At 50.2% G+C, this 17,773-nt stretch overlaps 1 protein-coding gene across 6 annotated transcripts; it reads left to right on the top strand.

The window, feature by feature from the left end:
- Window positions 1–3,867: 3,867 nt before the first annotated feature.
- On the top strand, window positions 3,868–17,432 carry EVA1B (eva-1 homolog B). 6 transcript variants are annotated; one of them, XM_035120153.2, is made up of 4 exons: window positions 3,868–4,047; window positions 8,547–8,600; window positions 13,812–13,897; window positions 15,288–17,432. In XM_035120153.2, the coding sequence occupies exons 3-4, from the start codon at window positions 13,831–13,833 to the stop codon at window positions 15,710–15,712; spliced, it is 492 nt and encodes a 163-aa protein (XP_034976044.1). In that variant the 5' UTR covers window positions 3,868–4,047; window positions 8,547–8,600; window positions 13,812–13,830; the 3' UTR covers window positions 15,713–17,432. The 6 variants fall into 6 exon arrangements, with proteins under 6 accessions (XP_034976044.1, XP_034976042.1, XP_034976046.1 ...); XM_035120151.2 differs by having other exon boundaries at window positions 8,527–8,600; window positions 15,288–17,015; XM_035120152.2 differs by lacking the exon at window positions 3,868–4,047 and adding an exon at window positions 4,075–7,118.
- The last annotated feature ends 341 nt before the right edge of the window (window positions 17,433–17,773 follow it).

Below are 17,773 nucleotides of genomic sequence, written 5' to 3'. Positions count from 1 at the left end.
CAACTCCAGAGTCTGTCACGACTGGACCTAATGGTCAGGGGTCCCTTTACCTTTACCTTATGGTGAACAATGGCCTGGCAAAGAAAGTCCAGGACCTCCACAGCAGGGGTGAAGGGAAAGTGAGCTAGAGTTTCCAGTCCAACAAGGCACCGTTAACCCACCTCTGCCTCGGTAACACTGCGGCTGGCCCACATTGCAGCAAGCTCGTAAGGTGGGACATCTCCTGCACCAGCCCTGTGAGGTAGGCTAGCCCAAAAGGATGACTAGTTCAGGGAGTGCTCTGGCTCAGGGAGGTGGGTGGATTTGAAATGGACCCCAGTCTAAAACCAACAGAATGCTGCAGACACCCCTACGCTAGGCTGGATGCCCCCTCTTTTCGCACGCAGCTGCCATGTAGAATCAGTCTGACTATTAATTTGTTCCTCTCACTTGGTGTCGCCTGCTTCAGGGTCTCAGGCACAACTCCACCACCTGGTATAGCTTCCCCACGCCCACTCCCTGGTGCTGGTGCAAAGGGGCACTGCTGAGGTGTGACCCGCAACTGGTGAGTTTTTGGAGGCCTGCTGCCAGGGCTAGTTCAATTGCGCAAGCCCAGCCGCCACCACCACCCCGGTCACAGCTGGCGTGGCAAGAAGTTAGTTAAGAGGTGGTACGATAAAAGATTATAAAATGTGTGGCACGGAGAAAGTGGATAGGGGAAAGTTTATGTCCCTCTACCATAACACATTCGAAGCCAAAAGCTGGAGGATTCAGGACAGGTAAAAGAATCTTTATGCAGCACATAGTTAAACTGTGGAACTCTCTCCCACAGGAGGAAGGGGTGACCACTGACCTGGGTGACTTTAAAAGAGGAGAAGGCTATTGATGGCTACTAGCCAAGACGGCTATGCCCTGTCTCCACCGTCTGAGGCAGCCATACTTCTGAATACCAGCTGCTGGAAAGCACAGGAGCGGAGAGGGCTCTTGTGCTTGGGTCCTGCTTGCAGCCATCTGGTTGGCCACTGAGAAGAAGAAGGATGCTGGACTAGATGGGCCACTGGCCTGATCCAGAAGGCTCTTCTTGCGTTCTTACGCAGCTGTTAGGTGCTGCAACAAGGGCCTGAGCAGAAGTCAGTGGAAGGACTGGGGCTCCCCATGTGGCACCTTCACTTGCGCCCCTGAAAGGGATATGAGGGCAAGCAAGGGCCAGGGCCGCCAGCTGGACTCTTCCACTGCTGAGTTAATGCCTGGCCCTCTTTTTGGCACAAGAGGGCGCCTGAGGGTTGGGCTCTGGATGCAGCCCTGACTGGGCCTCACTCCCTCCTGGAAGCTCCACCCTTTGCAACTGCAGCAGCAGCCTTCCCTTCCTGCAAAGAAGATTGAGGGTGGGAAAGTCTCTGCTGACCCTGACAGGTTGGAGTAGCCAGCGCTTCTCCCCCAACTCCCAAGTTCAAGACCTGGAAGGAGAAAGGAGCTTTTCTATTGGGGGGGTTCCCATCTTCTTTGAGCAGCTTCCCTGAGGGTCTCTGCACCCCACCCCAAAACAATGAGAGATGGAGGGGTGTGTACCCAACAGATTGGCACCAAACTTGTTTTGGGGTTGGCAAACTGCTTGTGCAACTTTGTGCCAAACTCAGGAATTGGGGACCTATTTGAGCATAATTGGAAATCCCTTTGTACAGGAGTGGAGGTGATTGAGATGGAGCCAGCCCACAAGGGGTGGCTGGGAAGAGCTCTCCAGAGGTTGGGGGTAGCCCTTGAGGACACAGCCACTTGCCATTGCTTCCCAGTGCCAGTGTCCATCGTCCCCTCCCGAGTGCATGCTTTTCTCTCACAGCTCAATAAGCCCAGCCCCACTCTCCTGCCCCCTGGATTTGGGGGACAAGGCAGCATCTAGGCAAGGAGGCAGGGTTAAGTTCCAGCCCCATTTCCCTGTGGGACTGGGTGGACAGAAATGGGCTGTGCTGCTGGCACAGCTGCCCTTTGAAGTAATAGAAGTGGACTAAAGAACACCCTCTAAACCCTGGTTGGACTAATGCCTACAAATTCTTCTCTCTCAACCCAAGTAGAAGTTGCACGTGATTGAACGCATAAGAGTCTTGTGGAGGAAACAGCCTCAGAAAGAGAGAGCAGCAGCAGCAGGAGCAGGATACCGGTGAGAAGGGAAGGGAATGGCCAGATCTAGTAATTTGGGTTAAATTTTTTGGGAGAGCAGCTGGGGAGGGGGCTGAATTTATGGGTGGGGGTCTCTGCAACACTTGGGCAGGACCTGCCAATGACTGAGAAGCGGAAAGGATGAAAGGAGAGAATTTTCAGCCCAACATGCTATGTTCAGTCATAGCAGGTCTTCTGGGAGTCACCTGCCAGTGGTGGGCGGGGCCAAAGGCAAGAGTGGGTGGAGCAGCAGAGGTGACTGCTACTTCCTGCATTCTAGCCACACAGGTCAGAGTGGGCGCATGCCTGCATATCCACGCCTCTCTGTCCAAGCAAGCAGGAGGCATGATCACACACCTCGTGGACATGTTCTAGCCAGGCAAAAGCAGTTGAGGAGGGTGCTGAGCCAGGCAGATGAGGGCTGTGGCCTTGGGGAGAAGGGGTGTGTCCTGCAAAAGACTCCCAGCCACATTCAGACCCAGGTTTGAGGTTCTCCACCCCTGATAACAGAGAGTCAGCTGGTCTAAAGGGGTCCCAATCCCCATTTCGAGTGATTCCCTGACACAGATCCACCCTTAAACTCCACAGGACACACAGGGACTTTCTGCAGGCCTGCCCATGAACACCAGAGCATGAATCATAGCGTTGGAAGAGACCACAAGGGCCATCCAGTCCAACCCCCTGCCAAGCAGGAAACACCATCAAAGCATTCTTGACATATGCCTGTCAAGCCTCTGCTTAAAGACCTCCAAAGAAGGAGACTCCACCACACTCCTTGGTAGCAAATTCCACTGCCAAACAGCTCTTACTGTCAGGAAGTTCTTCCTAATGTTTAGGTGGGTGCTTGCTTCGGCAGCACATATACTATACTAATGTTTAGGTGGAATCTTCTTTCTTGTAGTTTGAATCCATTGCTCCATGTCCGCTTCTCTGGAGCAGCAGAAAACAACCTTTCACCCTCTTCTATATGACATCCTTTTATATATTTGAACATGGCTATCATATCATCCCTTAACCTTCTCTTCTCCAAGTTAAACATACCCAGCTCCCTAAGCTGTTCCTCATAAGGCATCATTTCCAGGCCTTTGACCATTTTGGTTGCCCTCCTCTGGACACGTTCCAGCTTGTCAGTATCCTTCTTGAACTGTGGTGCCCAGAACTGGACACAGTACTCCAGGTGAGGTCTGACCAGAGCAGAATACAGTGGTACTATTACCTCCCTTGATCTAGATGCTATACTCCTATTGATGCAGCCCAGAATTGCCACTCAGAATTGCCATTGAGATTTGGGGATGTGTGAAAGCCATGCGGTCTCTGGATTTACACCTTCAAGAGCTGGATCCTTGTAGCCAAAGGGAGCTGCAGTTTGTGCCCGTGAAGGACTGTTCTGTCCCGGTAGGGATCGTGTCTCTTGTTCTCCCGCCTCTCATCCTATTTTATTTCTTAAGGTGAAGCCAACAGGCTCCTCAAATCTGCATGTATTTAAATAAATTAATATTCCAACTATTCCAGCTGGAATATTTAATCCTCCTTCCCTCCCATCCACATGGAGTTTCAATACGCATTATTATCATTTCGTGTACTCCAGTGCCATTTTTGTTTAAGGGACGGCACCTGCCTCCCTGTGCTTGTTCTACCTGAAGCAGGTTAGCCATCGAAATAATCCAGCCAACCCTGCTCTCTCTCTCTCTGTGTGGGTGGAAGGGGGGGAGCTCTGACCCGCCAGCCCCCTCTCAACCACTTCCTGTTGCTCAGCAGCGTTAATGGAAAACAGATCCCATCTTTGCCTCTCTGACTCTTTCATTCCCGAGCAAGAGGACGGAGCAGGGGGGTCCTTCCGTGGCAGGGGGGCTCCATGCATTTTTCCCTCCTGGCACCCCTGGTGCTCCCGCGTCCCTCTTCTCCGTGTGCCCGGTGAGTATGCCATGGCAAGGAGCCTTACCCCACCCCACCCCACCCCACCCCATCCCCTGTGTCTTCCCACCCAGAGATCTAGGCGACCCAGCTCTTTGCTCACTGGAGAAAGAGGAATTGCTTCTGCATCTGGCTTGGAAGCTACTTACGGTAGCTTGAGGTTCTCCACCATGTTTCACAAGGAAGGTAGTGGAGAAATCTCCCGCCACCCTGATTCTGTTGTGTTCGTGTGTTCGTGTGTTCGTGTGTTTGCTTGTATGTAGGGAGAGGAATCTATCTGGGCCTTATAGCTCAGTGCAAGCGTGCTCAAATTTGCGTCTTGGGCACAGACTTGCTAGAATTCAGCTGGAGAACAAGCTAGCCACCTTCCTCCTTCCCGTGCCGGTCCTACTTAACTTCTGCAACCCTTCTAACCCTTGAAATTAGGGAGCCATTGTTTTCAGATGTGTAGCAGTTGGCTGTAGTTACTCAGCAATGTCCCTCTGCATGTGTTCAATGACGCCATAGCTATTTCACAGAACCAGAGAGTTGGAAGAGACTTTGAAGTTCGTCTACTTGAAACCCCTGCTCAGCGCAAAGATGCCCATTGCTTCAGCATCCCATCCAAGGTCTGCTTTAAAACCTCTAAGAAAGGAGAGTCCACTACCTTCTAAATAACTCATGCCTTCAAGAAGTTCTTTCTAATAAGGCAAAATCCTATTTCATGTGATTTGAATCTGTTGTTTCAGGTGTCCTACAAATTTGCCCCATCTCTGTGACAGCCCTTCAGATATTTGAAAGTAGTCATCATTGTATCTTGTTCAGGCTAAATATACTCAGCTGCTTCAACCTGAAGACCTAGGAGGAAAGGGGTCCTCTTGCCCCTCCCCGTGTTAGTTTGCTTGCTTGCCCACCCCAACCCCAACATCTGGACACATTCCAATGTGTCAATATCCTTTTTAAGCTCCAGTGCCCAGAAGTTTACACTTCTCCATATTCTGCTGCCTGGTCACAGCAGAATGGAACAGCATCATTCCTTGTGATCTAGAATCTGATGCTATCGTGCTGATGCAACCTAGAATTTCGCTAGCCTTTGTTTACACCCCATCTCACTGCTGACTCCACAGTGGGGCTGCTGACCATGTGTCCCAGTAATGAATGCTAGACTCTGTGTCAGCATCTAGCATCCTTGGGCAGCTTCCAGAATTGCAGTACCATGGCATGGTCCACAGCTGATGCCTGCCCTGGACCTCCTATAATTTTGATGGGGTGGGGGAGCACTCTGAGCATGGCAATGGGGTCTATCCAGCTTTTAAATTTCCCAACAATGCCCCTGGCCTAGTGTTGCTTTGGGGTACTGTGTGAAATTTAAAAAGTACATAGATTTCACTGCCCAGCAGTCAGCTAAGCCCATCAGAGGACATTTTTGCCCAAGGTAAACCTGAAGCTGCCTCCGATGAAGGCCTTGAGAAGGGGCTCCAGGTCCAAATCCGCCCCCTTCTTCCATCTTGCTCTGCTTTTAAAGCTTGCTAGGGTCAAAGAGATGAGATAAAGTCCACAGGGCGCTAGGCTTCTTCAAAGCTCAGTGTTTCTTCCTGGGTTTGGGCCATGAAAGCTTTCTCCTGCCATCTTGGCAGCACATGGCTCAGCAATGAGGACTGGAGCATGATGGCAATGCCCAGCCCTGTTGCCACATTCCCAGCAGGCCCAGGAATTGCTGCTGAAAAGTCTGGGCGACATTCTTGTTCATGGCTCTGGCTGGGGCCAAATGGACTTAGCTGCCCCAGTTGGGTGCTCTTCAGCAGTTGCAATAATGCATATATAGAGTGCTGCAGACTCCCCTAAGCAGTCGGGACTCGGCCCCAACCTAAGGAGCCAATTGAGGATACTGCAGAGACGAAGAATAAGCCAAGGGCACCCCAGGATGACCGTCAGCCGGTGGCCTTATTGCAAGCACACACCCTTTGTCTTGGGACTCTGTTTCTCTTTCCACCTGCAACTGCTTCCTCCTCCAGCTCTCCAGCCTTCCAGCCGACTACGAAGATGCAGGACTTGCTTGCTCTTGTGCCTCCAACAGCACTGAGGCCATTTGTCCTTTCACCTGCTGAAATCTGCTGTTACAAAAGCACAGTTACACTTTGCAGCAGAAAAGTTGGCGCCCTGAGTCACCCCCTCCACTGCTCTCTCCCTGCACTTCAAGCCTCTTGACTTTGCTTTAATCATTAACCAGATGTTTGAGCTGTGTGGAGACCAGGGAATGGGGGGGGGCTGGGAGCTGGATGGTGGGAGCTTATAGGACCTGAGCTGCTGCATTGAGGGGAGGAGGGGAAGATTGTGGAAGAGGTTGCAAGGGTCAGTCTAGGGTCAGTTCACATTCTTTTAGTGGCCTTAGTCTGGACTCATAATGTGTCTATGGCAGGGTCCCCTCAAGGCTGGCAGCTTCAACCTCATCACCCCTCTTTGTGGTAGTGAAGTGTCAACTCTCACTCAAGCCTAGCCACTTCATTGACTTCCCTCCTCCCCCCCCTCTCTCACACACAACTAGCCAACCAATCCTTTGTCGGACAGATACAGCCAGACATATCAGTACAGATTGGGAGAAGCCACTGAATTGGCTGGGGGGACAGCTCCACTACTTGAGGCAGTGACTGCCCCCCCTCCGCCGCCACCACAAACAAGAGAGGGGCCTCAGCACCCCTCATTTCCTGTGGCTGAATACTTGGCATCCCTCCTCCTGCTTGTTGCCAGAAGCACACACACACACCCCAACCGAAGGGGGTCTGTGTTTTCTATTGCTGGCCTGGCTTGACTCATCTCTGCTGATGTGTCACATTTTTTGGATTTTTCTCTTCATCCTCCATCCATCCGGATATTTCTGGGAAAAACAGGATCTGGCTGCCCCTGTGTCCGCTGCCCCACTTGGGCTAAACTCATTGCTCTCAGTCCCAGGAAAACTCCAGCCACCAAACTTGCTGCAGCCAAGGAGGCAGGACAGCTGCTTTTGAGCTCAGTGTTGTGAAGTAGAGAAAGAGAGAGGATGCTAAAGGAGGTCTGATCCTTCCCTGCCCCGTTGCCACTGCTGGGGTATTGAGGTTAGTGACTAAAAGGCTGGGGGCCTTAAAGGCTGGAGTGCCCAGAGGTATGAGAGCACTTTGGTGTGCCAGGAAAACGTGTGCCAAATTTGAACCAAAGGCGGAGGGGAGCAGTCACTATATATTTCTGGAGCAGATGGCCGGATCCTTTTCCTTATCAGGCTGACCAGTATTTCTAATATATTTGGGGAGGTGGGGGTGGGCAGCCACCCACATTCTTGGAAGGGTTCCTGCATTGAAAGATTGGTTGTCTGAATGCAGAACTTCTCCCTAAGACAGGGCACCTGGCATTTGTCTTTTTGATAACAGGGTTTGCAAAACCTGCTGGAATTGGATGCTGCATTTGTGGCCAGTGCACAGTTTTGACATTTTGGGGGAGAAGTCTTGGCAACGGCACAAGAGGCTATTTTGACGTGCACCAAAAAAACCTCCCTTGCGGGGTGTGCCAACCAGCGTGGCCTCCTGGGACAGTGCCTTGGACGCAGTGCTTGTTTTCTCTCCTGTGGGGCTGAGTTAAACTTAACATGCCACATCTAATGAGCACCCCTCCCATTGGAGGCATGCTGCCAGGGTGCCGTTTTGGGAGCTTAATCCGAGAACCGCTTAGCTTGGAGAAACAGGAGCAGAGTTTCTCTGAGCCGTGTGCAGAGAGAGACTTTACCCTCTCAGACTAAGAAATTGCTGCTCCGGTATAGTTAAGCTTACTGACTAGTTTCCCATCCAGAAGGAGGCAGCCTTGGGGGCCCCATCCAGCACCCCTCCTTTTTAAAACAGAGCTCTGCTGATGAAGCCCAGGACCAAACCCGAGAGGCCCAAAGGAGCCGTTTTCTGCCTCTGTTAGCATGAGGGTGTTTCTCTTGCCCTGGCTGTGCAAACACACCCTGCGGGTCTTGATGCCAACCCAAGCCGAACCTTGGAGGCCTCCCTGGTGCGGAGAGAGAGGGTCCTTTGTGTGGACCTCTTTTGATCCTGACTTCCTCCCGTGGACTCTGGGCCCCTTTGACCACCACGGCAGGCGGGCGGGCACAGGGACAGCTCCTTTCGCAAAGGATTTTGCAGTCCATTGGCCCTTGCAAGCCTCTCCTCCTTGCTGCCTGGCCCTCTGCTGCCCCGGGGGCTGCTCCTCCCCGGAACGCAGAGAAACAGGAGGCCTTCTCTTCTCCTCCCTCTGTGTGTCCCTGGGTGTGTGTGTGTGTCCGTCCGTGTGTCCAGCCCAGGCTTCCTGCTCCAGGGGAGGGGGCGGGTTCACTGTCCAAAGGGAGCCAGGCCGGTCCTGACATTTGTGTGCTTCCAGCTGCACGGAAGTGAGCGGCAGTTTCCATTAGCTGCTCGGTCCAGAGGCTAGCCTGCTGCTGCTCTGTAAGATCCCGCTCAAGCAGGGGGGCTCCCTTTCTCCCCTCCTCCTCAGAGGCTCCTTTCTTCTGACAGGGACTGCAATGGAGGCAGAGCAGCAGCCTTGAAATTGGACGGACCCTGCGCTCGGTAAGCCTGGCACCCTTTCTCAATGTTGGTCTCATAGCTGGATTCTGTGGCTGCCCAGAAGCTGCTAATTGCATGAGCCCCTTTGTAACGGTCCCATTCAAATCTGCTCTGAAGTTAGCAAACTTTTCAGAAAGGAGAGATGGAAGTTGCCCATCCACATCTATGCACTTGGATAGCAGACCAAGCACAGGGGCACAGGTTGCCCGACCCACAAACTTCCCTGCCAGGGTGAGATGTACTGTATTTCCATCTAAGGCACAGTAAATACTTGCAAGCTTTCATGAATTAGTGCATGCAAATTTTGTGCAATTGCATCCTCTTTGCCCCTCTTTTGGTGTTGCATCTCATCCTTTTTGGGTGATGCCTGAGTGGGGATCCTGTCCCTGTGCCATTTGGGAAGGATGGGCTGATAGAAGGAGCTTTGTGGAAGGAGCTTCTCAGTGGAAATAGTGAGTGAACAAGCCTTGGGATTCCAGTCCGATTCTACTCTGGCAACTGTTCCTTTAGAAGAAGCCGTGCTTGTTCCTAGAATCAAAGAATTCTAGATTTGGAAGAGACTCTAAGAGTCATCTAGTCCAACCCCTTGCAATGCGGGAATCACAGCTAAAGAATCTCTGGCAGATGGCCATCCAACCTCTGCTTTAAAACTTCCAGTGAAGGAGAGGCCACCTCTAGGGACAGCCCTGTTGGCTCCATCTCTGGCCTCCACTGAATCTTCCTCGCATCCTTTACTGTAGCGGCATGAATAACCTACTCAGGTGTAGCTCCTGAACCTGCATGGCTCACTTTCACCAATGGATGGGGTAACTACTCTTAATTTCACAAAGCAGACCTGGCTAGCTACGGTATCATCTCTCTTATCCCAAATTGGAGGAGGGGAATTGCTGTGGTTGCAAGAGCACTCTGTCCATGCTTAGAGACAATAATTCATTATTAAATTCTAGGCTGAGTCTTGCCAATGACTTGTACCTCCAGTCAAGTCCCCCAGTAACATCTTAATATCCTGTTGTTCTTGGGGAGATCAGTTTCTACATCTTTAAAGCTCTGTGGAAAATCCCATTTCATGGAGCCTTTCCCAGTTCCTACTAACATTATGTCTTCAGCCAAAGCTGCAGTTCACCGTAACATATTCACAAAGTCTCCCCCCCCCAACTCTTCCATTTTTAAAAAATTGATGTTATGTAGAACCCATAAACAGCCCAAGGTTTGAAATTGAAAAATTAACTTTCTAGATTTGCTCTCCCCCACCCCTCCCCCAAATAACAGGCAATGTTTCCTCAACGTGAAGGATGCACTCTGTGCATGCTTTTGGTTATTCTTGCCTTTGTTATTAGCTACCACATTCCCGGAGATGCACTTAAAAGAACATTGAGCACCAGGACTGTGCCTAAAGCTGCGTCTGTGTCTGGCTTATGCTGGTTCCCCCCTCCCCCCCCCCCGCATTCCTGCACTCTTGGCTTCCTGCTGCAACAGGCCAGGCATCATTGGGCAATTTGGTCAGTACAGGAGAGACTCCAGCCAAGCCAAGCCAGTTTCCATTTTAATTTCAGGCTCAACTGGAGGAGGAACTGCCTGGTCCTTCTTTGAAATTCACCCACCCTCCAAAGAAAAGGGGGGGGAACCATCTAGGATAGTTCCCCAGAAAGTACCAGTGGGGATGGGAGAGAATCTGAGGCACCTTCTAAATTGCTTTCCCTACTGACAAAAGCTTCCTCTACAATCTTTTCCTTTCTTTTTTCTTTATTCTCCCCTGCTTGATATTTGAAAAAATAGGACAAAGCTGGGCTTTGTTGGTGAGATTGGTTTTATAACAGAAATCTCTATTTTAAAAATTATTCCGTTATCTCAAATTATTTTGATCAGATTATGGAAGCATTAGATTTTTTCCGTAACATTCACCTCTATGCTTATTAGCTAAAACAGAAGAAAAACAGGCCATGGGGGGGAACCCCTTTCCTACCCACGCCCCAATATGTGTGTGTGTTGCACTCCAGTTAGTTATCGATAGCACAAGTCTGTTTTTCTGCATTTTTTGGGGTTTTTTTAAGGGTTTCATGCTCTGTGCCCAAATGTCTCATTTTCATTTCCGAGTTTTACAAATATTTTTGCAAGTGGTTTTTAGACTCCCTTTCCCATTCCTTCCCTGCTGTACTGCCATGGGGTTGGTCGACGGGCGTGTGCGTATTTTTCAACATCACAGACAAATGAGAACCGGCAGTTCTCACCTTTGGTGGAAGTTAGCAGCAACACCCCCTGGTTCCCTCCCTTACAACTTTGTTGTTATCCACGACTTATGTGGAAATACTGCTTAGCCAGTCTGGTAGGAGCTGAACAGACCCCCTGACGCAGGACCTTCTCTGCATTCCTTGTAGAGATGAACAGTGGGAGGTAACAGGAAGGAGGTGCTCTCCTTCACAGCAGAAGTGACCAAACTCACACCCCAGATCAGCAAGCCACCAAGCTAGATGCCTCTAAACGCGGTTTAGACAAATTCATGGAGGAGAGGGCTATGGATGACTAACAACCATGATAGCTACTAGCCATGACCAGTCAGAGGCAGAATGCTTCTGAATACCAGTTGCTGGAAACCACAGGAAAAATCCTGGTTGCTTTTTATAATAATGAGAATAATTTATTATTTATACCACGCCCATCTGGCTGGGTTTCCCCAGCCACTCTGGGCGGCTTCCAACAGAAAAATAAAATAATCTATTAAACATTAAAAGCCTCCCTAAACAGGTCTGCCTTCAGATGTCTTCTAAAAATATGGTTGCTGTTTCCCCTTTAGGGCATCCGATTGGCCACTGTGAGAACAGAATGCTGGGCTGGATGGGCCATGGGCCTGATCCAGCAGGCTGGTCTTACGTTGTTATGTTTGGGGCCCATAACTTTGCATGGTTTATCCTTAGCATGCTCAGAGGAGGAGGTATTTTCCCCCCAAAAAAACAACCCCCTCTTTCTTCTCTGGCCTGCTGCCCAGCCCAGCTGCCTGGCTCTCATCAAAGGGTTGCTCAGAGCTTTAGGAAATCCTGGACTCATGAAAATCTTGTGGGGTGAGGGGGGAGAGTTCTGTTTGCAGATGAGGCTGGCATCTGCCTGGGGGGCATCCAATCCAGCATGTTGTCCTGAATGGAGGGGGAGTAGGGGGCAGGCTTTCTACCTATTATTCAGCAGAAGAAGTGGAGCCAGGAATAATTATTTGCCCAAGGCCCTGTTTAAGGAGTTAGTGCTGTGGGTAGTAATATCGGTGAAAATTCCTGTCCACGTGCGGCTTAAGAATCTTCAAAGCTTTTGACTCAGAACTAGTTTGAACCTGAGAGTCTCAGACCCAATCTGTCCTTCTGTTCCCAATACTTTTTTTGCTCTGGTTGCAGCTTTGATCCCCCTATGGGACAGCCACATATTCCTGCATTGCAAGGGTTTGGACTGATTATACTCTGGGTTCCTTCCAGCACCTACAATTCTATGACTATCAGCTTCTTCCCTGGCCCTTGTTCCTTCCACCCTGGAGTGTGTCTTCTGGACCCTCTGCAACATCCTTTCAACCTGCCAGAAATAGCCTTGACCTGGAAGACTCCTGAGTGCAGGGGGGCAGAGGAAAAGGCAACATCCGGTCTCCAAACAACAAGCCATCTTCCCACCACTGAGGATGCATCTTTTCCTGTGACAGTGGCAGGAAGTGCCCTGGGGGTGGGCTGGGGGGCTTAAGGGATGGGGAAGACAGGAAACATTTGCTGGGACTCAGTTCCCAGGGTCATGCACAAGCGAAAATTAAACACTGGGCCTCTGTGCATGACAAGGTAGTGTGAATAATGCATTGGGTTTGGAGAAACTTGGGTTCAAACCCTGTTCAGGCATGAAACTCAAAAGGCCTGGGTCATTGAGAGGATTAAATGCCACAGGAAATTCTTTGTATCCTTTGGCGCCCCTCTTTTCAGCTTGCAGTGTCACTGACATATGCCTCCATCCAAGCTTGCCCGGGGTGTGGTGTGTGACGCATGTCGGAAGAGGCCCCCTGGGAGGGATGACTGTCACAGGACTTTGTAGCCTGAGAGGCTGTCCTGTCCAGCAACCCCATGACAGGCCTGGGGGCCTGAGGGAAGCAAGGCAGCTGTTTTGCTAATTAACAGGGGGGGCAGTTGTTTGGCACAGTCAAGCCCCCAAGGTTTCTTTTATTTGGCTGTTTGCCTTTTAAGCTTAAGTGTTCTGGGGCTGTGCACCCAATAGTGTGAGCAAAACCAAGAGAGAGGAGTTCTCAGGAGTGCCACGATCAAAGCCTGACCCATTTTAGAGAAATTCCTTTGTTGGAGGCATCTTAGAGATACAGTAGAACTGCAACCCACATGCATTTAACTTGTGTGCATTCAGCTTTATGTGACCTGGTTCTAAGAAATGATTCACAATGGGGGCGGTGTACCTTGTTTTTATCCCACATGCTACTGAGGTGCTCATCTGTAGTGGTCTTTGTGTTTGACCCACATATAGTTTCCTGCATGAACACCAAATGGCATATACTACATAAATGCTACTGCACATGGAGAAATGTTGGCTGGTATAAACTGTTGAATTTGTGAACGTGTAAAATTTACTTGTATGATTACAGTGAATGCACTGTCTACAGGGATGGTAGCCAGAGGGCTTAGATCAGGCACCCCCAAACTTCAGCCCTCCAGATGTTGTGGACTACAATTCCCATCTTCCCTGACCACTGGTCCTGTTAGCTAGGGATCATGGGAGTTGTAGGCCAAAACATCTGGAGGGCCGCAGTTTGGGGATGCCTGGCTTAGATATTCCCAAGATAATGGACTGTTGTGGATTTTACACTAGAGTCGCTGTGGACCAACCAGTCTAAGTTCCTTGTTCTTTTGTGATTAAAAGTTTGCTCTCTAAACCTAGAACATCATCTTGAGATGCCAATGTTTCTGAATACGATTCTGAAGACCATTGGTGACACTGTCCTATCTCAGACCACAAACAATTCTGTCCTTGCTCCTCAGCAGGGATATTGATAGAAGGTCCTCTGTGTTCTTTCTGAAGGGCCTTAGCCTGATGTTCTCTGCAATTCTTCATGGACACCCTCTGTCATTTAGTCCTCTTTCCAGTTGAGCTGCCTCCTGTCTGAACAAATTGTTAGAAGAACCATATCTCCTAATTCTAGGAATTGGGCAGGAGTAATATGCTAATAATGACCCCTCCTCCCTGTCCTCCCAGGTGCCACTGAGGAGCCACCATGGAGACCCACAAGCGGGAGATGGAGCTGCTGAGCAACAGCATGGCAGCCTATGCACACATCCGAGGTAGGTCAGGAAATGGGGGCAGGGGCGGACATATACTGTATGTGAGCAATGGCAGTCTCTGGCACTTGGCCAGAGGTGGCATCTTGAAGGTGGCATCTTGTTCCCACTATCCGTCCTCAGCACACTATCTTGGGATGTGGATGGAGGATCTTCTTCCTCCTGTTTCAAAATGGCAGACCAGCCTCCTTCTTTCTCATCCCCAGAAGGGAGTCTGGTTTACCTGCATTTATGAACTGACTGGCCAATTTAGCCACCAGCCTTTGGATTTCTTCTCTCAGAAGCCAATATAGTCCACTGCATTTCAAGTTCAGGAACCCTCTTGATCAACTGCATCATAAAAGTTATAGTGCTCCATACAGTGCAGTGTGATTTAGGATACCTCCTTGACTTCATAATGGAAAACAGTGGGAGGCATTCAACACCGTGCTCTTCCATTCATTCATTTATAAACTAATTTGTATACCGCTGTGTCATTGAGGATGAAGGCTTTCCATCCCTTGATGTGCAATTCACAAATGCCTGAAAGTGAGCATTTACAATGTGAAATAAATAATTGATAACAATTTAAGAAACCTCAGAGAAAGACTACCATGTCAAATTATTTGCCTTCTTCCTGTACCCACTTCCGTATTCCCTTATTACATCCCAGCTAGGTAAAGGTAAAGGTACCCCTGACCATTAGGTCCAGTCGTGACCGACTCTGGGGTTGCGCGCTCATCTTGCATTATTGGCCGAGGGAGCCGGCGTATAGCTTCCAGGTCATGTGGCCAGCATGACAAAGCCGCTTCTGGCAAACCAGAGCAGCACATGGAAACGCCGTTTACCTTCCCGCTGTAGCGGTTCCTATTTATCTACTTGCATTTTGACGTGCTTTCAAACTGCTAGGTTGACAGGAGCTGGGACCAAGCAACGGGAGCTCACCCCGTCACAGGGATTTGAACCGCCGACCTTCTGATCAGCAAGCCCTAGGCTCAGTGGTTTAACCAAAGCGCCATCTGGGTCCCTACATCCCAGCTATTCAAAGGCTATTTCTTTATTTCACACAGAAGAAACTATATCCCTATATTTTCTATATACGTCATTCTACTTTCCCTACACCAAAGTATTTATCTATGTTTTAAGCATTTAGTACTGAACAGCCCTTCACCGCCAGCTGCCCAATAGTTTAAATCTCTGGTGTCTTCAGTTTTGGGCTACTAAAATTCCAGCATCCACAAAGAAATGGCAAATCAACTCAGTTTCTTACCGCCTAATGTCTACAGCATCTGTGGGAGCCCCAGCTCTTAACCATTTCTGTCCCCTTCACTACCATTTGAATCTCTAAAGCCGGTCTCCTCGGTGATCTTCCTAGCCTATTTCTGACCCTCTCCTCCATGTCTCTCTCATCTAGATCACCCTGAGAGCTTTGGCCTTTATTTTGTGCTGGGGGTCTGCTTTGGCCTTGTCTTGACCCTCTGCCTGCTGGTCATCCATATCTCATGGCAGCCTCAGGCCATCCCCCGCAAGCCCCGAAAAAGCCTACGCGACTTCAGTGAAGATGAGGACGATGAGGAGGAGGACGATGACGATGAGGAGGAAGACACCATTGACCAAGCGGCTTCTGAGCCCCCCTTGGCTATGACGGAGCTGCCGCTGGAGGCCCACTCCACCCCTGATGGGACCCTCACTGTCAACGTCTTTGCCTCGGCAGAAGAGCTGGAGCGTGCCCAGCGGCTGGAGGAGCGGGAACGCATCCTCCGCGAGATCTGGCGCAACGGGCAGCCTGACATACTGGGCACAGGCACTGGCACCATTGGCAGAGTCCACTACTATTGACCCATGGTTGGCCATAGTCACATTCCTCACCCGGGCAGGGTGGACTGCTACTGGACTCTTAAACCCCCTTGTCTCACCCCAAGGGATTTATGGTTAATCACTTCACCCAGCCAGTATCTCAAACGTTGCGAGACCTGCCCTTATGCCAGATAAGAGGCAGCGGTTTTGCACAGGGGTGAGAGAGGATCAAGTGACAGTGATAAAATGGCAAGAAGGACCAAGATGACTTAGTTAGTTGGACAGCAAATTCAAGGACTCTGCTCCTTTTCCTCCTGGGAACTAGAGAGGGAAGGCAGTGCAGGCAAAGTAAAGGAGCAGCACACAGAACTAATGCCAGTTCCTCTGTTTACGTGGGAGGACTATTCCTGATTTTCACAATGGACATGTGTAGGGAACATGGAAAGTGGTGTAGCAGTGCCCACTGCAGTAACAGAAAGGTACGGGGGTTGCAGTTCACCAGCCTGAACAGAAGCAGACTTGCATGCAGGACTCTGGCTTGCATTGTGCTTAACTGATTTAGTAGGCAAAAAAATGAATATGGTGCTCTTGGGGAGGATTGTGGCGGCAGGTCTTGTTGCACCTGTCCAGGTACCTCTAAAGGGATGGGTTGGAGGCAATAGACTGCAAGGACCTTAAACCCACCTGTGCTTACACACAACCACATACCAAGGGAGGCAGATCAACCGTGACAAAGTTCTGTATCTCCCTTTTTTCCTGGCTGTGTTGGAAGCCTGTTTTTCTCCTACCCCTCCCAAATGGTGCTTATTATTTCAAGGAGTTGCATAGGGAACAGGTAAGTGCCATCTACGGTATTTTTCCACACTACCAGGAAACTCCCAGTGAATTCTCAGGGTGCAGCACTTCATCTCATCCCACCTTCTGCCAGGTTGATGCACAACTGGGGCGCATCCTGCAAGGAGGCAGCTTGGGGATGACCCCAGCCCTTCCTTTGCTGCCTGACTCCTCTCATCCCACAAACAGGGTGTGATTTGGCCAAGTATTATCAAGCAGCAGCCTTGTCCAGTGGCCTTTATGGCTCTTTCCCCAGATGGAAAAAGGGGGGAGGTTAGCAACCCTCCCACTGGTCCTGTGGGGCTTTGTGCCTGGTGCCCATGTACCCCAGAGGGGGACTCTTTCAACTTTGCACAGACCCATGTTGCATACAGGACAACCTTGGTTTATAACAGGCCGGTAAACTTTTGTGTAAAAATGTGCCTTATCTTTCATAAACTTCATTCCAGTTTTCCACAACGTGCCTTGTGGTCTTGGTCTCACCTCTGGTCCTCTGCCTAATTTTATCTGGGTAACAAGGAAAATGGGGGAAGCAGTCAGGAAGGCTAGCTTTCCTCTGCCCTTGGTGGAACCTCCTTTGGTCGAGATGCTTTGCCAATGCCTCTCCCTCTAAGCCCCCTAATGTACAGGAAAGAGCCAGATGGGAGGTTTGAGAGGGCGGAGGAGTCTGAGAGACTCTTGGCCATGTTCCAAGCATATTTTGGTAGTATAACTTCCTTTAACTTTCTCTCTGTCCCCATCCACACACACACAGATCCACCAACATGAAGTATGTCTAGTCTTTTCCTGAAAAAGGCTGGTTCTCCTCTGCACCAGACCTTCCCTGTATTGTTGGAAGAAAAGCTTTTTGTACCCATGCTACTTGAAGGCTCTTACTGACCCTCCTTTTTTGTGAGCCGTCTGCTTGGTTCCCACAAACCTCCTCCCCACCCCACCCCTGCCTGTCCCTTGACTGAATCTTGGAAAGCAGTAACAGGCTGGTGGGAAGGGCGGGGGGGGGGGTCAGTTTGGGGTTGGCTTCCCAGGGTCACAGCCTCTGTCCAGTAGCTGCATGCTTTCCCCCAGAGACACAGCACTGGTGATGTGGGAGGGGTGGAGAGTGAGAGCAGAGTAAATATGTCTGGGCTGGGAATGGGCAGTGCGGAGCAGGGACAAGCACAGCTGAAAATCAGATGCTTAAAGAGTTTATTTTGCAATTAGGGAAAGCAACCAATTCTTCCATCCAAGAAAACAAACCCCACCCCCGACAGCATCTGGTAGGGCTTTTGG

Source organism: Zootoca vivipara, chromosome 6 (assembly GCF_963506605.1).
Source record: "Zootoca vivipara chromosome 6, rZooViv1.1, whole genome shotgun sequence".
NCBI lineage: Eukaryota > Metazoa > Chordata > Lepidosauria > Squamata > Lacertidae > Zootoca > Zootoca vivipara.
This window is presented reverse-complemented; position numbering and strand designations above follow the sequence as displayed.